The 23930-nt window shown below is 52.2% G+C and overlaps 1 protein-coding gene across 1 annotated transcript in view; it reads left to right on the top strand.

Annotated features, from left to right (window-relative positions):
• The first annotated feature begins 2667 nt into the window (after positions 1–2667).
• EFCAB8 (EF-hand calcium binding domain 8) overlaps positions 2668–23930 on the top strand; it is a 57953-nt gene continuing 36690 nt past the window's right edge. The window contains 9 exon segments of the mRNA XM_087853659.1: positions 2668–2993; positions 5354–5507; positions 12518–12636; positions 14020–14123; positions 16478–16613; positions 19528–19633; positions 19853–19937; positions 20469–20593; positions 23256–23329. Of these exon segments, the coding sequence (XP_087709785.1) occupies positions 2895–2993; positions 5354–5507; positions 12518–12636; positions 14020–14123; positions 16478–16613; positions 19528–19633; positions 19853–19937; positions 20469–20593; positions 23256–23329 (1002 nt within the window). The 5' untranslated portion in view covers positions 2668–2894.

Here is a 23930-nt window from a genome sequence, read left to right as displayed (position 1 = left end):
GTTCTAAACATGGCCAGCTGACTCTACGGTCCGGCGGAAGCCCTTGGAGTTCTGCAGTGACTTCATAGAGGAGCTGCTTGGGACTCAGGGACAGCGCCAAGATGTCTCAGTTGAGATGGAAGTCGAAAACCAATATACCTCTGTCAGATGTAGCCAACAAGGTTACCTGGGGAGAATACATTGATTCAGGGTGAGTGAGGGTTTGGGGTTTAAGTTGTCTCCCAAAGATTGGACATGTGGGCCCCAAGATGCATTTGACTGCAACCAAAGATTGAACAGGAGGGCATCTCGTAGCTGTTTCCAGGACAGCTGTAACCGCGTTTGGCATTAAATCATCTGCCCCTATGAATTCTTACACACTAATTCTGCAAACCAATGATTCTCTTCCCATCCCTAGCGTGCTCCCCTAGTGGCTGTTCCAACCCCTCTCCCCTGTTTCCAGGTTTGTGGCGTGTCCCACCCTGCCATGTCCCCCAGAGCAGGTAAATATGAGGGAGTAGATGGAGGTCAATGGGGATGGCTTCTCCTGATCTTAACCTGTTCTCTAATTCTAGATAGAAATTTAATTCATTTTTTTAAAAAGATTTTATTTTATTTATTTATTTGACAGAGAGACAGCCAGCGAGAGAGGGAACACAAGCAGGGGAGTGGGAGAGGAAGAAGCAGGCTCCCAGCAGAGGAGCCTGATGTGGGACTTGATCCCGGAACGCCGGGATCACGCCCTGAGCCGAAGGCAGACGCTTAACGACTGCGCTACTCAGGCGCCCCTAATTCTTTTTTTTTTTTTTTTAAAGATTTTATTTATTCTTGAGAGAGCGGGAGACCGTGAGCAGGGGGAGGGGCAGAAGGAGAGGGAGAAGAAGGCTCCCCACCGAGCAGGAAGCCGAAGCGAAGCGGGCTTGATCCCAGGATCCTGGGATCACTACCTGAGCCAAAGGCAGACACCTAACCATTTGAGCCACCCAGCCGCCCCTAGAAATTTAATTCTACATCTCAATTTTTTTTTCCTTCACTAGTAGAGAACTAGTACTTCTCTCTGCTTCTTTTTCTTCTTACCTTTTCTCTTGGGTGTCTCTTCCCTCAACCAATATTTTTCCACTTGTTTCAGTCCATGAACATACACAGAGAAGTGTGTTTTGGTGAGACACATACTTATCACTCATGAAACTTTCAGTAATTTGAAACATTTAAAAATATTTAAATAGTTGTAAGAATGGTATAAAGAATTCCCATTTGTCCAGATTGACCAATTGTGAACATTTTATCATTATATATGTTTGTTGAATATTTGAGACTAAATTACATTGTACCCTTTTGCCCTTAAATACTCAAATGTGTATTTCCTAAGAACTAGGACATTCTTTTTTTAAAGGTTTTATTGATTGATTGATTGATTTGAGAGAGCAATAGAGAGCACAAGTGGCATGGAGGGGCAGAGGGAGAGGGAGAAGCAGACTCCCTACTGAGCAGGGGGCCCAGTGAGGGCCCTGATCCCAGGACCCTGGGACATGATCTGAGCCAAAGGCAGACGCTCAACTGACTGAGCCACCCAGGCGCCCCCATGCATAATATTCTTAACAGAAGTGGACCTATCAATCCATTCCCGCAGCTTTTTTCCTCAGTGACCTTTAATGGCTGTGTTCAGTGGCCTTGTCTTTTTCTTACCATCTTGGTCCACTCTGAGGCTCTCTTCCTCCTGCCTTTTATGTGTTTCCCCTCCTCTTCCTATCCCCTAAATGTAGCCAGTCATCAGATTCAGGCCCCGTATTTCCAGGTATTTGTTTCTCATTTCTAATTAGACAGCCCAGCATCACATGCATGAAGCCATTTTCCCTCCTTGCTGCCTTTCCTGGAAATGTTCCTGGCATTTCCCTCAGTTGTTCTGGTTCTTGGCTTCCAAATCTCCTTTTGGGTCTTTTCTCTCCTTTGGTTTTTACATCTGAGCTGCCGCCAAGACAATTTAGGTTGGGACACTGTTGGCCAGTCTTCAATCTTCCCTCCACTTATGCTGATGAGTTTCCATAATTGCCCTTCATCCTGCTCAGACTCCCCGGCAAAATACTAGAGATTCTACATTCTGCCTCCATTTTTCTTTCCTCTCTTCTCTCCCACTGTTCCTCCCCTCCCTGTACCCCCAGGAGCCCTTTTGTCTAGCCAGGCTGGCTCATTAGCTCTGTACCCTGTGCCTGTCTGGGACTTGACTCTTTCCTGGCCATTCCCCTGCCATCCTAAAAAGCTCTTTGGTTCTTGCTGGTGAGGCAGATTGATACTCCAATAATCCTAACTTAAGTGCTGTCTTCCATCTTACATGGAGGAGCCACTGACCCAGTAGAAATATGTCCTTTCTGTTCTCAGAGTAGAACTCTGTGGACTGGACCTCTCCCACAGTCTCATGTGATCCCAGGTTGCAGTGAGGAGGGTTCTGTCCGCTCTCCCAAAGAAGTCCTGTCTCCAGGCGCACTGGAGGGCAGGTGGGGAAGGGAGGACGTGGAAAGTAGGGCCATCCTTCCCCACATCCGGACCGTGGTTTGACCCTTTGGATATGTGCGTGTCCCTGGACCTTATTTTCCCAGTATGTGAATTGTAGTTGGTCTCCTAACTGTATGGCCTCCAAAGCCCCTTCGAATTCTATAGAAAGTGTGGCCTGCTTTAGGAAGGCTCTGACATTCATTTGAGAAGCCCCAGGGCTTCAGTAGGACAACTCCTTCCCATCAGGGGAAAGAAGGCTCACAGGGATAGGCTTGGGAGAAGCTTCCTGCTGGAGGAGCTCCTGGGGAAAAGGGGCACTCATCAAATGCATGCTGGGGGTGTCTGTGGGTACAGGGCAGCACCTCCCCACACCCGACCCTGACTTTTTTCCAGCCTCTTATGACCTAGCTAGGTCAGCCTCCCACATGGTCTTAGAAAGTTAGAGTAAAGTGACCGTGACTCCCTATTCTAGGTCAAGACCAGTGTCTTCCGAGGACTTAAGAGAGAGCCCTCAGTCTCAAAAGGTAAGAAAACCATTAGAGGAAAAAAAAAGAAAAAAGAAAACCATTAGGGGTTGGTAAAAGGGTGGGGCATTCCAGAGCTGCCCAGATGTCGCTCATCAGCTCAGAAGTCTATCAGTTATTAGTCTCTGCACCAGGGTAGCAAACTCAGGTATTCCCAAGGCCATGTAGGTAAGTTACCTTTGCATGGCAGCAGGCTGCTTTTCCCTTTTAAAGCATTATATTGGCCAAAGGCAACAAATCTGAGGCTACCAATTTGCAGTCTCTCCAGGGACTATCCTTAATTTTGTACAGCCAAGTTGTAGCAGTGGTGGGATAGGCTGTACAAATTACCCTCAAGCCTAAGATAAGTATTTAGTATCCATTGTGCATGCTTGGGGCTGGGGAATAGAGAGATCATTAGTACAAGTTAAATTAAGATTAAATTAAGATAAACTAAATATGCCCTTGCCTTCAAAGAGCTCACTAGGAGATAGGACTAATAACAGGAGCTATCATTGATTGTGTAACTCAGTCTGCTGAGCCTGCCAGAATGTTCGGGGCTCACTTAGGTACCACTACAACCCTGCAAGGTGGGTACTACGGGTCTCTTTTGCAGATGAGACATGTGTGGCTCAGAGCAGTGATGTGATTTGCCCAAGGTAAATTAGCTTAGAAGTAGGGAGCTAGGCAGAATTCTCACCCAGAGCTCTGGGACTCTACAGCTGTGTGTGTTTCCCATCACGCCTTGCTGTCTACACATACAGACAGACATGCACAAGTATGCATGCATGGCAGATAGGAACAAAGAGTTTGGGAGCATGGGGTTGGCAGGGATGACTGTCACCTGAAAGTTATGGAAAAGCTCCTTGGAGGAGGTGTCATTGGAGCCAGACTTTGATGAGTGGGTAGGAGTTCACATCAAGGGGAGATGGTCTGCATTGCATAGAGGGAACATGTGAGTATAAGTGGAATGCTTGCTGTGTTTGGGGATGATGGGGAGCAGTTGGTGTGCCTGGATCATAGTGTGTGCATTGAAACTAGAAAGACAGGCCAGGGCTACAATGCAAACGGCTCTGAATGCCACACTCAGGAGTGGGGGTGGTGGTAGTAACCTGGAAAGTGTCAGAGCTGGGATAAAGTTATAAGCAGATTTGTCTTCCAGAAAGGAAGGATTGATCCCAGTATGCGGAGGTGAAGGGGAAAGTTAGGCCAAACTCTGGTGCCAGCTAGGGGACATGCTTGCTTGCACTTGTCCCAGCACAAGGCCATTGTTTGGGGTGGGCCAGGGATGGGGGTGGAGCAGGGGTAAGGTGTAGGAGTTAGGATCACAGTAAGAATCAGTAGGTGGGACAGTAAGAATGCATAGGAGGAGAAGGGAAGAGCCAAAGCTGGTGCTGAGATGTCTAATCTGGGGCCTGGTGGCTGTGGGAGTATTACCTAGCTCAACTGTTGGGCTCCAGGAAGGCAGATCTTCACTGTGTTCACTCGTGTATCCACAGTCCTGGTGCTCAACAAATGTGTATAGACCATGAGGGAATGAACAAAAGTTCACAGGAGGATGGGCATGCTTGCTTGTTTGGTGGGGTTGGGGTGGGGAGAGAGAGCCATCCAACTTCCACCTTGTCTTTTGGCTTTTTGAACCGAAGTCCTGAATGCTCAAGACCCAACTCAGTGCATTTCCGTGAGCAGCAGACACTCAATAGTTATCCCACGGTCCACTCTTGGCGTCCTTTGGGGGAAGCAGCCTTTGATGATCTGAGCCTTTCATGACCTGAAGCATTGTGCTAAGTGTGTGTAGGGGCTATGGGGAGGAGGCATTCATTGTTGAGGGCTGGATAGGGCAAAGTAGGCTATGGGGGGTCATGGGGAGACGATGGGAGAAGGAAGCGGAAAGCCCCTGTCAGGGGTGTCTGCAGGAGCTTTGGTGTGTGTGCAGGTGATCCGATCTGACCCTGACCCAGGTGGGGGTTCTGGGATGCTCAGGACCAGATCAAATTGGCTGGGGAAGATGGAGCTGGATTCCTTGGGGTCTTGAATTCTGAGCATTGAAGATTGAAACAATACAGCACCTTATAAATTGGAGTCCTGGTCTGTGTGAGGTGAGACCTTGGCCATGTCCGCGAACCTCGCTGAGCCTCAGTCACGGCATCTGCAAAAGGAAAACAGTAGTGAGCTCCCCAAAGTCAGGAGAGACAGTCCAGATCTTTCTTGGTCTCCCTAGGTCTAAAAGTGGTTCAGATTTATTCGTTTGTCTCACTGTAACCCTATATACTCTGTCCTCCCCCCAAAGAGTCTCTATTTCAATAAGGTGTGCTTAGAAATGTTCAGCTCAGGCAATCAACCCTCTCACTCCCCGGTTCTTACAGTCATCTTTGTTTTAGGCATCCACCCCAGGTGGAGTCCAGAAGAACGAGGAGGTTCTTAGCTCCCCAGCATCATCCGTCACCCTTAGCCAACACGAGTCTCAACTGTTTACCCCGCTACACATGGCCAAGATGGAGAAAATATTTGAGGATGACAGTGACTCGACCGGAGGTAAAGGTGCCTTGCGGGCTCCATTTCCGGTTTCCTCGGTGTGTGCAGGGCTCAGATTTGACAAGCAGTTTTTCATCCGGTGTCTTTAAACTTTTAAAACTTTCTGTCTTTACATAAATATTGTAAGCATATTGGAGACTATTTCATACCTAGAAAAATAATACCCCCAATCCAAGCACCCAGATGTAACCACTGTCAGCATTTCGGTATATTTTCTTCCAAACAATTTCGTATGTGTGGTTTATTATCTATTGCTGTGTGACAATATTCTTGCACACTTAGTGGCTTAAACCACACATTTATTGTCTCACAGTTTCGGTGGGTCAGGAGTCTGGGCATGGCTTAGCTGGCTCCTCTGCTCAGGGTCTCGCTAGGCCGGGGCTGTGGTAATCATCGGGGGCTTGCTGGGGAAAGGATCCACCTCCAAGTCCACTCGGGCTGTTGGCAGGATTTAGTTCTTTGCAGCTGCAGGACTGAGGGCTTCTGTCTCCTCCTGGCTAATTGGCCGGCGACTGTTTTTAGCTCCTGCAGCTGCCCACAGTTCCTGGCCATGTGGGAATCAGCAACATGGTGGATTTCAAGGCTCAGGGTAGCCGGGCAGATCGCAACTCCAGCAAGATGTGTGCTGCAGTCTTATAAGTATGCAGTTATGCACACGTAACCCCACACATCCTGGCACCTTTGCTGTATTCTCTGGGTTAGAAGTGAGTCACAGGTTCTGCTCCACTCAGGAGGAGGGGATCACGGGAGGGCGTGAACACCGGGAGTGGACATCCTGGGGCCACCTGAAGTATCTCTGTGACAGATGGCTATGTGTGTTTTCACGTGTCATAATTGTATTAGGTATGTAACTTCAGACCCTTCTTTTCCTCTTGATCTATGATACCTTTTACGTATCGTGTGTGGTCTTTCAAACCATCATTACCCACGAACACCAGTGCACTCCTTACGGGTGGGCTAAGCCATTCCCCCACAGTTGGCTATTTAGGTTTTACTGAGTTTAAAGAACACTGAAGAACATCCTTTGTGCATCAAACTTTTCCTGTCTTTAGAGCTTAATTGTTCTCCTGGGGGTGATACACATCAAGTCAAATAGTAGGAATACTTAAAGGCATCTTTGTTTGTATCCACTGGGCTCCGAGTACCAGCTCTGGGGGCATAGCTCCTTGTCCCATTAATTTGAGTTTTACGGTCATACCGCGATGTGGGCAGGAAAGGGTAGCAGATCCCCAGCTCACAGATAAACAAAGTGAGGGCAGGGACGGTGGGCGTGTGTGTGACACGGAGATGTGACAACTTCTAGCAGGAGTGATTTGGTGTTGGTGTTTGGTCTTGGAGGACCCTGAGTGTGCCAACTTTGACCACGACTTTTATCGTGTTTGTGTTTGAGTAGGCAGTGTATTCAGGCAGTTCAGAAGTCAAAACGTACCTTTCCCACGATACCTTTGTGGCATACAGAGAACATGTCTCCTCCGGCCCGGCCCGCGCTGCCCAGTTCTGCTCCGTCAGGCTGTGACCGCTTTCAGTCTCCGGTGACCTGGAGACGCTCAGAAGCGAAGTGGTCTCTTCTCCCTTTTGTATGCAGTGGCAGCCTGTCGTCCACGCTGTTCTGCGCCTCGCTTCTTTCCTTCAGCTTTACCGAGCTACGATTGACAAATACGTTTGTAACGTATTCAAAGTGAACACCATGCTGAATCGATGTCCATGAACATCGAGAAAGGGTCCCCACGATTGTCTACTCCTGCTTTTAATTTCTATCAAGTTTCCCCTTTTGCTTTTTACCTAATGTGTCTTGAAATATTTTCATATCAATGTAAAAAGAGTTTCCTCATTAAAAAAAGCAAAAAAACAACAAAACCCCCCCAAAAACTGGCCAGGTTTTAAATGGAGGAAAGGAAAATTCACCTTTCATTGATACAGGGTAAAGGAAAAGAGGATCATTTTTCTCGTTCGAAAGTCTTTTAAAGAGGTGGATCATGGGGGCGCCTGGGTGGTGGAGTTGATTTAACATCCAGCTCTTGATTTCGGCTTAGGTCATGATCTCAGGGTCGTGGGATCCAGCCCAGCATCGGGCTCCGCGCTCAGTGGGACATGGGCTTGAGATTCTCCCCCTCCGTCTGCTCCTCCTGCTTGCGCTCTTTCTCTCTCTCTCTCTGTCTAAAATAAATACATAAATCTTAAAAAAGTGGATCATGAACATGGGCTCCATAGCATTTCTTGAGAACCCTGACCTGACCATCCATGCCTGTCTCGGAGGGAAAAGGGGAGAGGCCACTCGTCTATTCTACAAGTTCCCTTTAGGGGCCTTAGTTTTTTTTTATTTGTTGATTGGAGGTCTTTGAGGAGGGTCCGTGGTTCTTTGTTTTGTTTTAAAGATTTTATTTTAAGTGATCTCCTCACCAGATGTGGGGCTCTTATAACCCCGAGATCAAGCACTAGCTGAGCCAGCCAGGTGCCCTGAGGGTCTCTGGTTCTTTTCTTTTCTTTTTTCTTTTTTTTTTTAAGATTTATTTATTTATTTGAGAGAGAGCAAGAGAATGCAGGGGGCAGGGGCAGATGGAGAGGGACAGAAAGTCCTAAGCAGACTGCGCCGAGCACAGAGTTGGACACAGGGTTCGATCTCCCGACCCTGAGATCACACCCTGAGCCAAAACCAAGAGTCGGACGCTCACCCAACTGTGCCACCCAGGTCCCGGGTCTGTGGTTCCTAGAGGGGAGTGCCCATGCCTCTCCTGGGAGAGATGCATCTACGTGCCCCTGGCCCCCACCTCCAGGGCCTGCCTGGGGGCGCTTGCAGGCTGCTGGGGTGGGGATCGAGGGAGAGCCACTGAGCTGGGGTCCCTGCAGCCCCAAGCCTGGGAGCCAGTGTGGCACTGATCTTCTGCACAGGCGATCCTGAGGGGACATGGGGGGCTACATGCCGAGTGTACCCCCACTTTCGCCAGCCGACATCTCATCAAGCACTGCAGGGCAGGGTAAGAATCAGCGTTGGTACGGAGCTTCATGGGTTAGCAAGTCCTCTGTCAGATTTGATTCAGTCGTCACAAAGCCCTGTGGCTTTCCATGTGACTTTCCATGTGACTTCACATAGGAGGGCCAGACACTAACGGCAGGCCCAAATGCAGTGGTCCGGGTGTCCTGATACAGAAACTGCTCTGTGGGCACCCCACACCGAGTGTAGCACTTCAGATCCAAAGTAGATGAAAGAAGGCCCCTTCTGGGAGAGCCAGGGGCATGACCATGCTTGGTGACTGTGCTGTAGGAAGGCAAGCACTGTGGGGCACACACATGTCCCTCCCTCCACCCCAACCCCAATGGCAGGGAGGCTAGGAAATATTTTCTTCTTAAATATTTTAAATACTGCATTTATTTAAAAAATGTTTGTAAGTATATAAAAAAGTAGAGGTAAATAGTCCATAATCCTACATCTTAGCATTACAAAGAAAGAGAAAGGTGACATGGGAGTTTCCCAGGAGGAGGAGGGGAGGGCAGTTCTCAGCAGAGGAGAGGTGTAGGGGTGTTGCTGCGCTGGGAGGAGGAGGGATGTCCTGGGGCAAGGCTGGGAGGGAGGCAACCACAGATGATGTGGGTGCATTCGGGTCAGGAGGGGCCCTGAGCCCCAGTAGTGGGTCTGACAGGGAGGTGACACATCTAGAACTGCTGGAGAAAGGTGAGTGTCTTGGCCAGGGGGGACTGGCTCCCCACGTGACCACCATACAGAGGGTATAGTGGACATTATAGTGGAGACAAAGGAAGGCTTCTGGTTTCAAATCCTCCTGGTGCCATTGTGCGTTCTTGGCAAATCCTAAACCTCTCCGTGCCTCTGTGTCCTCATCTGTAAGATGGGAAGAATGACAGTACCGTTCCTCTAGGACCACAGGATTCTTTTTTTTTTTTAAGATTATATTTATTTATTTGATACAGAGAGAGCACACAGAAGCAGGGGGAGCAGCAGAGGGAGAGGGAGAAGCAGGCTCCCCACTGAGCAGGGAGCCCGATGTGGAGCTTGATCCCAGGACCCTGGGATCACAACCTGAGCTGAAGGCAGACACTTAACCGACTGAGCTCCCCAGGTGTTCCTGGACCGCAGGATTCTTTTTTTTTTTTTTTTAAAGATTTTATTTATTTATGTGACAGAGAGACAGCCAGCGAGAGAAGGAACACAGCAGGGGAGAGGGAGAGAAAGAAGCAGGCTCCCAGCCCAGGAGCCTGATGTGGGACTCGATCCCGGAACGCCAGGATCACGCCCTGAGCCAAAGGCAGACGCTTAACGACTGCGCTACCCAGGCGCCCCTGGACCGCAGGATTCTTGTGAGGTTTCCGGAGGGAGGACACTGGAAACCCCCCTCAGGTCCTCAGCCTGGGTGACTGGCTAGAGGTGACGCCATTAGCAGAGATGGGTGAATACGTGAGGTCACTCAAAAAGAGTGTCAGAAAAGCAAGGGGACAGTGATGACAAGAGTTGAGGCACAATACTGAATGACAGGACAGGGCAGGCAACGGAGCCTGAAGGAGACCAGAGTGACCAGTGGGGTCACTGCTTGAAGGCAGGAGGCCCCTAAGGCAAGGAAGGGTCTGAGGTCTCTGGTGGCTGAGGAGGGTGGGTGGGCACAAGTCAGGGAGGGGTGGGCAGAGGGGGTGTCCAGTGCTGGGTGCTGGAGAGAACGTATGGGGGTGGGGGGTGGGGGTGGAGGTGCAGGCAGAAGAGAGGAGGGTGGGAGTGAGGGTGGACCTTTGTCTCCTGAGGAAGGGGCCCGGGACCACCCAGGCTGGGAAGAGTTGGCTATCACAACACCCCTTTATCTTCTGAGCTAGAAGGGGCAATAGTCACGGGTCGTGAGATTGGGCCCCATGTTGGGCTCTGTGCTGGGTGTGGAGCCTGCTTAAGAATCTCCCTCTCCCTTTCCCTCTGCACACCCCCCCCCCCCCGCCCCACTTGCGTTTGTTCTCGCTCTTTTAAAAAACAAGTGTAGAACAGCTGGCTAAGCTCAGAGGCTCAGGGAAAGGTGGTTAGAGAGTTCACCAAGTGTAATTCAGCGGTAAAATAATATGCATCTTTACATATTATTTTTTTCCATATTCCATATTACGTATCCCTCTTGAGAGGGATTTGTTCATTCAGCGCTGCACAAAGGCTCTTTGGCTTCTGGCTCCCTCCCAAAGGGAAGGCTCCGTGTCATGGACTGCCATCCGACTGACACCTGACTCTTAACGTGGAAGGACCAGGTTGCCGGGGTCAGCCTTGGGCGCCACCCCGTGACCTTGGGTGCATGACCTCACCAGTTTCCTCACGAGTCCCTCTCATTAAATGGTCAGTGTGAATAAATGTAGAGAAACACCCAATATCATCGCATCCACGTCCTAGCGCCAACAGCAGCATTCAGGGAACAAGCGTGTGCCCTGTGCCAAGGACCCAGTCACGGAGGGCACAGGCTCAGCCTGCACTCACAGAGCTCACAGGCTGGAGTGGTGACAAGGAAGGTCAAGAGCAACAGTGGAGCCGGGTGGTGGGGTAGGGGGCCTCCCTAGATATTCCCCGGGAAGGCTTCCCTGTGGAGGGGACCAGATGGTGCAAAGGCCCTGGGGTGGGAGTATGCCTGGTGGTGTGAGAAACAGTGTGGGGACATTATGGCTGGAGGCAGGAATGAAGGGGATGGCAGTGGGAGGTGAGGTCTGAGCAGAGCCAGGAAATGCACAGCCTTCAGACTGGTGAAGATTCCAGATATTTGGAGGGGACTTTAGAAGCACTTTTTATAGACTGTGATTATAAAAAAAAAAAATGTAGGCGGGGATATTGGCCCATTGGCAGACAGATTCCCTTATAGTCACAAAACCCAGCATGGGGAGAGTATCCCTACCCTCTGCTCTTCTCCCCTCCCCAACTTCCCCTCCAGCCAAAGTTGGCATTTTAATTGCCCTTAATTTTTTTAAAGATTTTTATTTATTTATGTGACAGAGACAGCCAGCGAGAGAGGGAACACAAGCAGGGGGAGTGGGAGAGGAAGAAGCAGGCTCTTAGCGGAGGAGCCTGATGTGGGGCTTTATCCCAGAATGCTGGGATCATGCCCTGAGCCGAAGGCAGACGCTTAACGACTGTGCCACCCAGGCGCCCCTTTATTTATTAATTTTTTAAAAAGATTTTATTTATTTATTTGAGAGAGAGAGTGAGAGTGAGAGAGTGAGCCCAAGTGGGCAGAGGGAGAGGCAGAGGGAGACGGAGAAGCAGACTGCCCCTGAGCAGGGAGCCCAATGCTGGGCTCAAACCCAGCACCCTGGGATCATGACCTGAGCTGAAAGCAGATGCTTAACTGACTGAACCACCCAGGTGTCCCTCAACTGCCTTTAAAACACAAACTTCACCTCTCTCTTTGTATATTTGAATTAATTTATGCCTTTGTTGCCATTATTAGTTCTGCCTCCCTCCCTCCCTCCCTTCCTCTTTCTTCTTTCTTTCTTTTCTTTCTTTCTTTCTTTCTTTCTTTCTTTCTTTCTTTCTTTCTTTCTTTCTTTCTTTCTTTCTTTCTTTCTTTCTTTCCTTTCTTTCTTTCTTTCTTTCTTTCTTTCTTTCTTTCTTTCTTTCTTTCTTTCTATTTCTTTCTCCTTCCTTCCTTCTTCTTTCTTTCTTTTCTTTCTTTCTTTCTTTCTTTCTTTCTCTCTTTTCTTTTCTTTTCTTTTCTTTTCTTTTTTCTTTTCTTTCTTAGTTTTTGTCAGTTTTCTTTGTCTCAATGCCTGGCCTGTCTTACTTGTTCAGAAATGGGATGTGATCTTTTTAGCATCCCCTCACCCAGCAGGGCTGTGGGGCCAGCGCAGCGCTCCGGTGTAGACAGCATGCAGCCAGCATTTGCAGGCTGATTGAATGCCAAACAGATAGATGAGATTCAAGGGACAATGCAGCAAACGTGATTCTCTGGGTGCCCTCCCTCCGTGCCCAACACCCGAGAACCCTGCGGCTGCTGACGGGGCCAGGGACTTGCCATGATGTGGGTGATGTTCTTTCTTCTGTTTTGAAGTGCTGGACATGAAGGGTTTCATTAAGGCCGTGAAGAAGATTCTGAGCAGCACGTCAGATGAGGTGTTAGAGGCGCTGTTTTTGAAGGTGGACACAGACTGCAATGGCTCCGTCACCTGGGTGAGGAGGGTGCCCCTGCTGCCCCCCCGTAGCTGGAGGGAGGCTGAAGGGTCCCCGTGGCTGATCCGTAGAGCACGCGGAGGGTTGAGTATGGGGAGGTGGTCAAGGTATCGGAAAGCCTCCTGTGGGTTCTGGGGTGCTTGCTGGGTAGAGGGAACCCTCCTGAGACTTCTGTAAGCGGGGCTCATTGCAGCTCATTCTTCTCCTGGGGGAGAGTGTGTGACAAATGTCAGTGACCTTTGCATGAGGCCCCCCAGCGTGCAGCGGTGAGCAGGGAGGGCACCGCCCACCCACCAGCTGGCTCCCCTGCACACCAGCCTCCCATTCAGTCCCAGCAGGTGCCACAACCATCTCTCGGCCCTTTCTGGTCACTCAGCCAACGGACAGACCTGTGGCTGTTCAATCCAAAAATGCCAGGGTTAGAGCAGATATTTTTTTCCTGATTCTGTATGTTCTATGATGAGCAGACCTACCATTTAAGGATATGGAACACAAAAGGGTACAGAAAAGTACAAAAAAATAGCCTGACGTATTGACACAGCGATTCCAACAATGATAACTAGCCTTTACACCAGACATTATACTAAGCACTTATTGTATTGTTTTACTTAAACTTCACAGGAATCCTGCAGGGTAGGTGTTGTTACTTACTTAATTTGACAGATTGGGGAACTGAGGCATGAGGACGTTAAGGAACTTGCCCAGAGTGACAGAGCTAGTTAGCAGCTGAGCTAGTCTTCAGACGTGGGGAGCCTGCTTCAGGAACCCGTGTGTTAACTACTGTCATTCCTCCCCTTGGCTTAGGCATATATTCTTTTTCTTTCAGTTCTCTTAATATTCTACATAAACATGTTTCCAGAATTCTCTGCTATCTACACAATGATCTTAATAACTCCCCTTATAGGCTCATACAGTGGCCTGTTTTGGCCTTCATGAGGCATCAGCAGATTCTAGAGTTGCCCTTGCGGCCTGGCCTCTGGGTCTTCCCCTGCTGTTAACTTGTTATATGAGCTGGGACAACTCGTCTCTACTTTTATGGGCCTCAGTCTTATTATCCATAAAGTGGGGGGTGAATAAAGAGATTCAGACAGGATGCTGGATGTGTTGATCATATGGAGATGTATTTAGCATTACAGAAACGCGTTAAGGAGGGAGGTGCTGCTATGTACTTGCCGTTAGGCCCTTCACACATCCCAGATCCCAGAACAGCTCGGGGGCTTGGCTACTCCCCTTGGCCAGCCCCAGGAAGCAGCAGCCAGAGAGCCCCTTGGAAGGGGCTGGGAAAGATGGGGAAGGAACTGGAAGCCAGGCATGGGTTCCCACAGCCCAGGGCTCTGACGGCCTGGCCAACGCTGTCCTGCCTTGCGTTTCTTCCCGAGGCAGCAGAAGTACGTGGATTACATGATGCGGGAGTTCCAGAGAAAGGAAAGGATGCGGACGAGCCAGTACCGCCTGCGCTTCCACCTTCCCATGAAGATCATCCCCCTGTAAGGAGCCTCTCCCTGGACGGAAGGGGCGGTGGGAACAAGGCAGGGGCTGGCCCTGCAGTGAGTGCCCCTCCCTAAGTCCCTAAGCCACTCTTTTGGGGCCACCAAGGCTCATTTCAGCCTCTCAACCCTGTAGACGAGCCTGAGCATTAAGGCGTGATGTGTTCCCACTTTACAGACAAGTAAACAGAGGTTCAGAGAGGTCACATGAGAGTGGTGGGTTTGCTGTGTTCTGACCCTCCCTGCAGCATCCAATGCTGCTCTTGCTTCCTCCCAGAGCTGGTGCTGAGTGGGCCTGGGGGTTTCATCCACAGGGCACAGATAGCTCACATGGCAGGGAGTAAAAGCCATCACTGGAAACTGCTCCTGGAGGCCACACCAGGCCTTAGGAACGGGCACTGGTCACTCCTGGGGCATGTGGCTCTGTATGTGCCTTGACTCCCTCCTGACCTGCCTGTTTGCTCCTCCTCGTGGCTCCTCCCCACCGTGCCATCCGGACCGTCACCTCATCTTCTTTCTGTGCCTTGGCTCTGTCTGCCCCCACCCCACTGAACTCCCTAAGAACAAGGAGCCCTCCTGTGGACTGGCCGAGTTCCTTTCCCGGAGACCACCTGGGGGTTTGTGCACCTCCTGCCCAGTGCAGGTGGCCGGGCCAGGGAGCCGGGTCCTGTGGTCCGATGTTTGGTGACCGGCATTTGTGGCCTGCTTGGGAGTGGCTGTGGCTGGGACTGTCCTTGGGACCACCCCCAGAACAGGCTGTGGGAAAGACCATAAACCAGAAGCCGTCTCTGCCCTGGAGCACCTGGAGATTCAGGGAGATGGTATAATGAAAACCAGAAAGGGCAACTAAAACAATTTTGGTCAAGATTCAACTGAGGAATAGGCAATAAATATGAGCAGGGCAGGATTTTATAACCACACATCATGACCTGAAAACTTTGCTTGATGTGGCCAAGCCTTTATGGGTCTTTCTGTTTCCTTGGGACATTTAGATTCCCAAGGGTGCTTAAAGGGCCAGAACCAAAAATGTCAAGAAGCCTGTCCTTATTTTCCCCTATTTATTTGCTCAACCTTCAAACCCAGAGAGCATTTCCAACTTGGCAGAGAAAATAGCCAAGTACTATTTAATTACCTTCATGAAAGGGTTGTCTTAAAAGTTGGCTCCCCTTTCCTGAGGCTGGGCCAAGATCCCTGAACATCCATCTCCGGGATGCTGAAGCAGTCTAGCAGGTGGAGGTGCTGGCCTTGTGGGGTAACACCTCCCAAGGGCTCCCTGCACTTCTCATGGCTCTCACCTGTCGTATTGACCCCTCAGAGTCCCGTGGCCCTGATGCGACAGGTGGCCCTGAGAGTGATGCTTGAGGGCAGACCGGGCAGCGCTGTGGGCCATGGGTGGGGGAGAGAGAGGAGCTGTGTCCAGACACACCCTCACCCGCTCTTTTGCTGAGACTGGTTCGGAGATAGAATTTCACAGTGGTGTGGGTTAGCCTTCGGCCACAGGTCACATGGTATCCCCAGTGACATTTGGAAAGGGCTCCAGCTGGAGTAGGGATTGAGGTGCCTAGGTTCTAGTTTGAGCTCTGCCCGTAGTCAGGACATAACTCCAGGCAAATGCTTATCCCTGGGTCCCTGTGAGGTGAGGTGACATTACCTGCCCTGCTGGGGGCCGCAGGTGTGGGATCATCAGGTGGGAGAATGTGTGCTGTGCTGTGTCCAGAAGTCAAAATGGCACTCCCTATAGTAGCCAGCCTGCCAGCTTAGCCAACTCGGGGCGGGAAAGAAGGCATCACTGTAGCTGGCTGGGAAGGGTACATGGTGGCTTCCTGCGAGGCCAGGCCTGTCGCGGGAGCCGTTTGCTGTGCTCAAGGCCTGGCCTTGGAGATGAGGAGTCAGGTACATGGGGTTCTGTTGGATACATTGTCCCTCGTCCACTTTTATCTCGTGCTTGGGTTATACTCCCTTCTCTACCCTGAGTTGCCAGAACCTGTTATTATGGTTTCAGTTGCAAGCCTCCCTCCACTTGCTTCCTGTAGACCATTTTTCTCATAAAAGAAGGTTTGCAAAAGACCTCTGTTCTCTGCCTCTCTGACCCCGTCCCATCACGAGAAAGCTGACTGGCTGTGTGATAGGAGAAGCCTACTGCTTGTGGAGCCCTGTCTCATACCAGCGGCCTCTTTAGGTCTCTTTTTCTTTGACCACTGCTGATAACGGTAGAAACCTGCCTGGCAGAGCCACGCATTGCGCAAGCGTGCACACCTGTGAGGGGAGCTCCCCTTGCTTGCTCTCCCCTTCCTCCTCTGTAGTCTTCATTCCGTTTCTGTTTGAGTCCTTCTCTCTCCTGTCACCTTCCACAGGAACCATGGATGCGAGATTGTGAAGGTGCAGTTTTTAAGCCAGCGGTTCAAGAAGACGGGGCATCTCCTGACTGTCACCAAGGACGGGATCCTGCAGATCTGGTCTGAGGCCTTCTCGCTGCTTAACTCCTTTAGGGTGAGGGGGGCCGACCCATGGAGCACACATGGGGTGGTTGGAGAGCCTTTGCCTTTGTACCCCAATAGTGAAGGTGACCCGGACCCAGAATGAGCTCAGTCTTGGGGTTCATGGTCTAAGTGACCGCAGTCGCTGCTCCTGGGGCCAGGTTCTGGCTTCACTGTGGGACCGGGACCCTCACATTTCTCTTCTGTAAGCAGGATGACATCTGGGTATCCATTCTACTTGGATGTCCAACAGACGCCTTACACCCAGTTTGTCCAAACAGAATGTCACTGTAGCCCTCCCTGGCCACCGGGCTTACTTCCCCTGGGCTCCATCTCAGTGAGTGATGTCATCACCCACCAAGGTTCCTGCGTTAGAGCTAAGCCCCCTCTCCTTTCCCTGTCACAACCACTCCATCACCAAGTGCTGCTGATTCGAATCCTTTACGTGGACCGGGCGGAAAATCACAGTAGTTGTGAGTGTGGGTTCTGGAGCCCACCTTAGAACCTGACACTGCCCTTTCCAGCTCTGTGACCTTAGACAGTTAGTATATAGCGCTCTGTGCCTCAGTTTCCTCATTTGTCAAATTGGGTCATCATAACCACCTCAGGCTGTTGGGAGGATTTAATGACATAAGAATACCCGTGTGGTACTCAGAGTAGGACAAGGCCCACAGCGAGTGCCAGACAAATACAAGCCGTTGTCATCATTGTCTGTGCTGTCAGCTCCTGGCCAAGTGTGGTAAGTGAGAAAACACTCAGAAAAGCTGGCTGTGCACTTAGTGTTGCCAGGCCAGTCCAGAATCGTCCAGCAAGTGAGGAAGGCACAGCTGCCCAGAGAAGGAAGGCTTACTGAGAAGGCTGCCAGCGGCAGGAAGGCTTTCATAAGTCTGTGAAACAGCAGTGTTTCATAGTGTATTGGGGGGCATCCCGTGGGGCTGGAGGGTTCTGGCTCGTCCCCTCTCAGTTGCCTAGGGAGACAGCTTAGGTCCGTGGAGGTCCAGTGACTCTCTTGGGTGTACTTGGTAGCCCAGGACCAAGGGGCACTCACACCCGAGTTCCCGAGGCTAGGGGTTCTGGCACCCTCCACCCTCTTTTTCTCTGTTGATGCTGTTGTGTGGGGGGGCACATTATAGCCTGAACTATGTAATGTTGGTTACGGCTGCTACTTGGTCACCTCAGCGCCCCTCAGAGACCAAGTCTGGGAGGGTTGAGGAGGACAGAGGGAGGCTCCCCGGAAGGCCCAGCATTCCTCCTCGAGGGGCTGCTTGGGCAAATAGATGTTGGCCAGGGTGATCCACCAGGCACCTTCCATGAACATCCACCGCATGCCGTGGTCATGCAGATGGAAAACCCTGGAGTTTGGGGGATGGGGGACTGGGCTTCACTTCCCAGTTGTGCAGCCTTGGACAAATCACTGAAACTCCCTAGGGCCCTGGGCTTCGGGGAGGAACATGGAGGTGATGGGGGTTACCATCCCCTCAGCTGTGTGTGGGGTAGAGGCCCCAGGGGGCCTGGCCCATTGTCCTCACTTCCCAGCCACCGGCACAAGCCTCTGTGCTCTCAGTGTGTTTGAGTTCTGATGGAATGGTCCCCTCCCTGCCCCGGCCTTTGCCAGCCCTTCTGCATACCCACCTGGAGGAGCTGCCAGAAAGCCTCCCCTCCCTGCTGTTTCACATGGTACTCCTCCCTGCTTCCTCAGTTCCCAGTTTGAGGCCTCGTTCAGGGAGTAAAATACAAGTTCCTTTGCTGGTCACCCCGAACTCCTCTCCCATCCTCTCTGCTCCTGCGCCCGCTGGGCTGGCCTCCTCTTTTCCCTGGACGCCAACGCCCATTCCTGCTGACGTGCCTTTGTGTGTGGCGTCCCCCACCTGGAGCCTGGCATGCCCGCTCAGATTCCATCTGCAGGGGTGTTACGTGAGGCAGGCAGCAGAGCGCGGAAAGGCACCCTCCAACCTGGCGGGACGATGTCTTGTTCATAAGTCACTTGACACCCGTAGGTGACACCTGCAGATGGTAAACAAGATTCAGACAAAACAAGCAAAAGCGAATACAATGGTCATCCTCCCTCTCCCAGACCCTAATTCTCTCCTGGAGGCAATGACCAGTTTTGGGGTGCTCTTCTGTGGTTAGAAGAGGTACATACATCCCCCACCCTTTTCTTTTTAATTATACACATGGTAGCACATGATAGTGCTGCTTTCCACCTTGCCTTTTCATTTAATAATACAGCTTGGCGACTCTCTGTGACACGTGCACACCTCCCACGTTTGTAATGTCTGCGTCGTGTCCTGTGGTGTGGGTTTATATCAGCTCTTTTTGCAGGCAGTCTGTGGCCTGTTGCCATCACAGCAGTGTGGCAGGGCCCGCCCTCACACACACTTCTCTGTGAGCACGTGGGAACACATCCATAGATGTGGCTTGGAAATAGAGCCTGGGATTACAAACCATGCACATTCAAAACTTCGGTGAGTGGGGCACCAGCGTGGCTCCCTCGGTTAAGTGACTTCAGCTGAGGTCATGATCTCAGGGTCCTAGGATCAGGCCCCTGTGTCAGGCAGGCTCCGTGCTCATTGGGGAGTCTGCTTCTCCCTCTGCGACTCTCTCTCTTGCTTTTGCCCTCTCTCTCTCAAATAAATAAAATCTTTAAAAAATCTTAAAACTTTGATGAGCATGTCAAATGCGCTAAAAAGGGGTTGTGAGGATGGGTGTTCTTTAAGCCCATTTGATGTGAAAACTGAGACTCAGAGAGGTCAGGGAACTTCTCCAAGGCCCCATCAGTAGTTGGTGGGAGCACTGGGCTTCATACCAGGTCTATGGATGCCTTCAGGGCTTTGGGTGGCAGGAGAGGGTTCATGGGGTCCCATGCTCTTGGCGTGCTCTGTCGGACAAGCCTCCCCAGCTCAGATCTCTGCTCTTCCTCTGGCCAGCTTAACCAGATCCAGCAGCTCTATAACCTGCAGATGTGGGTCATCGACATGGTGTGTCTCTATAACATGAACCTGATTGCGGTTGCATCTACGGACCAGAAGATAGGTGAGTCCCTGACGGCTCCCCGGGCCTGCGCTCGGCCGTTGGGAGGCATGCATTTGCACTTGGAGGGACCTGTCACCGAGCCAACCGTGGGCACGGGTTAGAGTCCTCTGGGGGTGCTGTAGCTGGTAAGCAGATGCTGCGTGTTGTCACCAGAGACCCCCAAGGCCTGGGACGTGGGCTTGGGCTCCGTGCATGCCTCCCCTTCTGTCTCTTCCCCAGAGTTTTTTGATATTAGCAACCATAACTGTGCCCGGGCCTTCACCTTCATTGACCTGGACAGCTGTGTCCTGGCCATGGACTACTGGTGAGTCTCAGGGGAGAGCGGCGCACGGTCTTGGCAGCCACAGCACTCAGCAGGGTTAGGACTCCCAGAAACCTCTCTGGAAACAGCCCTGGAAAGATTCCCGCTCTGTGTGCCTGTGTCCTCTTCACCAAGCTGCCCCTCCTGGGGGGTCACTCAGTCATCCGTCCCTCTTCCTCTCATGCCCGAGCAAGTCAGCCATCGAATCCTGGCAGAGGCTTGTCCTGCCAAGGCCGAGGACTCTGGGAATGTCATGGTCCATCGGTAGGGGTGAGTTGATAATGAGCGTCCAGAGGACCAGGGACTCATTTGTTTGGGTTTTAAAAGAAAATAATGATTTCTTTTGGACCTGGTTCACCGATGATCTGGATCTGGGCGGGTGGGCCCATGTTTGTCAGCTGTTGATGGCAAGGCTGGAAGGTCGTGTGGGAACTGCTCTCGGTCCCAGGGGGAGGAAGGTCACTGGACGCTGGGAGGGTGAGGGTTGCAGCTGGTGTGCCCAGCCCAGCCTCTTCTGTCTCCACCTCCCCTCAGGTCTGACTATCACAGAGGTGTGTTCTGCTATGGGGACACCAAAGGCAACGTCATCGTCTTCACCTCGGACAATGTGACCCTCGGCTTGTTCAACCCCCGAATCCTTCCCAGGACCTCCAAATGGGGTAGCTAAGATGCTGGGGAATTGATGGTGGAGGGAGGGAGATGGCCCTGCCCTGAGGAGCTCTTCTCTCTCCCGCCTCCCAGCTCAGGAGCCCCTGCTTCTTCGGAAGCCCAGGCAGCCGCGCAGCCGTGTGCTTAGCTCAGAGCGGCCTGTGGGGCAGGGGCTGATGAGGGGACAGCGGGAGCCAGAGGGGGCTGAGGAGAGGTGCAATGTCTGTGAAAGTGGGAGCTTGCACAGGTGAGGGGGAGCGGAGGGGCTGCAGGACCCTGCTCATCCCAGCAAGTGTGAACCTGTGCCTGCTGTGTGACCCCTGGGAAGCCACTCACCCCCTCGGGGTCTCGGGATGACAGCGCTACCTCTCTCCACGGTTGTGATGAGGGCTCGCTCTCCTTGGCTGGAGCTGCCTTTGGGTGGCTGGGGGTGAAGCAAGGCCTGCGGGAGAGCCTGGCCGAACGCGGATATGAACCTGTGTAAGCACGGTGACATGTCTTGCACACTTGTGTGGGGCATGCTTTGGGCACGTCACCTCCTACAGTCCTCAGCCACTGCCAGGAGGGAGCCGCTGCTGTGACGGTCCATTAAGAGAGGAGGAAGGGTGCTTTTGGGGGTGAAGCATTTGCATGGGCCCCCCAGGGTGAGTGGCCTGAAGCAGGCAGTCTGCCCCGGAGACTGAACCTTAGCCCCTTGCTGGGCTGTACCCCAAACTGACTAACTGCTGCAGGGTACTGTTCGGGCTGCTCTGCCAAGGGCACTGGATCCGCGCTCTGGGGCCTGGGGCTGTTGGGGACTCAGCTGAGCCGGACCCAGTCCAGGATCGAGCCTTCGGTACAGTGTCAGGCCTCTAGGTTGCTTCATAGCCCTCTAGAGGAGGCCCCACTACCAGGGGCCCCAGCCCGCAGGCTGTCCTCCAGGACACCAGAGCAGCCCCTTGGGCTTCTAGGCAGAGTTTCTGAGCAGGACATTCTTCAAGCGCTCCCGGGCCCTGGTGATCCCTCCTGCCGAGCTTGACAGGGCAACACTCCCCACACTGGCCGGATGGAAAACGGATCCCGCCCCGGATCCGGCAGTGGGCTGGCACCGGCTCCATTGCGGCCTCATCAGCCGCTGCCCCTGGTGCCTGCCCGGCCCTGCCCCACCGAGTCGGCTGCCTGGCTGTGGTCATGCCGCGCCACCCAGGGCACCGGCAGGGGAGGTTGCCGTGGTCTTTGAACTGCGTGTTGGACGGGAGATCGGAGCAGGGGCAGGTGAAGCTGGAGTGTAGGAAGGAGACCTTCCATGCCACATGCTGCCTGAAGGCCGGGTCCCACACGAAGGTGGGCCCACCTGTGTTGACTCGGGAGGAGTTGGACAGACCAGCTGTGTGTGACCTGGAGCCACTTGCTTAACCTCTCTGTACCTCAGTTCCCTTATTAAACCGGGACGAGCAGACTCAGTTCATGGCTTTTCTATAAGGTGGAAGGAGAGTGTGCAGTGTGAGGCACACAGTAAGGGCCTGGTGACTACCTCCTCTGACCTCCTGGGGCTCCCCCGGCCTCATGGGAGAGGCAGACAGACAAACGTGTTTGCAGTGCAGCCCTGGCTAAGGGCCCATGCAGGCCACGCCCCACTTCAGCAACACTCCGCCCCTCGGGACTTTCTTGCAAGATGGGGCTGGTGACTTTGCAGCAGTAAAATGCTTGGCATAAGCCCCTAGGTCCCCCGTCTTTTCTCTGTTTTACTTGGGAGTTTCTCTCAGACTCGAGCCCAGATTGTCCCAATCCTTCTGACCTACCTCTTTAAAGCCTGCTCTGCAGGCAGACCCAGGCTTGTCCCCGTCACCGCTGGCTCCATCTGTCTGTGTCAAATCTTTCTGCTTGTGCCAGGGGCCTTTCCCTGGAGGCTTCTGGGCCCAGTGGCTGGCCATAGGAGGTTTTTGGAGGCCGGGAGACTCTAAATGCCGCAGAGGCCAGGCTGTGTTTAGGGCGGTTGCTCTAGGCATGCTCGCTGGAATCTTCTTCTTGGAACTTGTGTTTGCTGGGCAAGGTGGGGCATGTCGTTTGAAGCATGATGGTAAACTTCCAAATGATCCTTTCCAGAAAGAGTAGAGGGGTGCCTGGGTGGCTCAGTGGGTTAAGCAGCTGCCTTTGGCTCAGATCATGATCCTGGGGTTCTGGGATTGAGCCCGGCATCGGCATCAGGCTCCCTGCTCAGCGGGGAGTCTGTTTCTCCCTCTCCCTCTGCTGCTCCCCCTGCTTGTGCTCTCTCTCTCTTTCTCTGTCAAATAAATAAAATCTTAAAAAAAAAAAAAAAAAAGAAAGAGTAGAGCCTGGGGTCTCAGTTGATTCTCCACTGCAGCAGAGCTGGACCTCCCTCAATGAGAGTCACCTCGTGCAGATTGCCACATGCGGGCGAGAGCGGGGACCCTGAGATTTGGGGCTGGCTCCCCGTGCACCACCACAGGGGATCTGGCCAGCAGCATTTATCTGCCTGGGTCTGTGTTCTGGGTGTTGAGTTCACCCCACCGAACCCACCAGAACATGGTAAATCTTGAACGAGCATTTGGATGGAAAAGCCTTTTGAGACCTACAGGAGTTGCAGACCAACTCAAGGTGTCCTCTGGGGTTTTGCTGGTCTGGCAAGGGCGGGGAGCTGGTGACGTGGACCTCGGTTTTCTCCCTGATCAGACCACTGGACCAGAGTTTCTGCACGGAAGCTCCTAAATGAGAAGTCCCCTTTGTACAGGAGTTACCAGCTGAAGGTACGTTGTATCTTTCCTTGGCCCATTACTGTGGTAATTATCTGTACACATGCACCACTCAAAAATCAATGCAGAAAGTGGATTTTCCCCTGGGTTCGGTGTTAGGCCCTGGGGCTTGGTCACTGGGAGCAGGATGGAGGCAGCTGGTGGACCCTGCGGCTTGTCTGCATGGCTCGTCTCTCTAACAACCTCCATTGCTCAAGGCCGGTCCTGGCAGACACCTGGATGGCTGCAGTGGCTTCTAGCTGTTTCTACACTTCCTTTCTCCATGCCGTGCTTTACTCCATTCTGCAGCCAGAGGAATGAGCAGCTAGAAACAGCCACGTCAGTCCTTTGCTCAAAATCGCCCAGTAGCTTCTCATCGCTTTTGGACAGAATCTCAAGTGCTTACCGTGACCATCAGGACATGAGATGACCTGGCCCCTGGCCTGTTCCCCATTGGCCTCGGCTCCGTTTCTTCTTCTCATTTACTCTGCCACAGAGACGCCGGCAATCGTGCTGTTCTCTGAACACCCCAAGCCTTTTCCCGCCTCAGGGCCTTGTCACACTCTGTCCTCTTCCCTAGCTTCCTGTATGCCCCTTTCTCTGCTTCCTTCGGGGC

This window comes from Ursus americanus, chromosome 22 (genome assembly GCF_024610735.1).
Source record: "Ursus americanus isolate L20-20 chromosome 22, mUrsAme1.1.p, whole genome shotgun sequence".
NCBI lineage: Eukaryota > Metazoa > Chordata > Mammalia > Carnivora > Ursidae > Ursus > Ursus americanus.
This window is presented reverse-complemented; position numbering and strand designations above follow the sequence as displayed.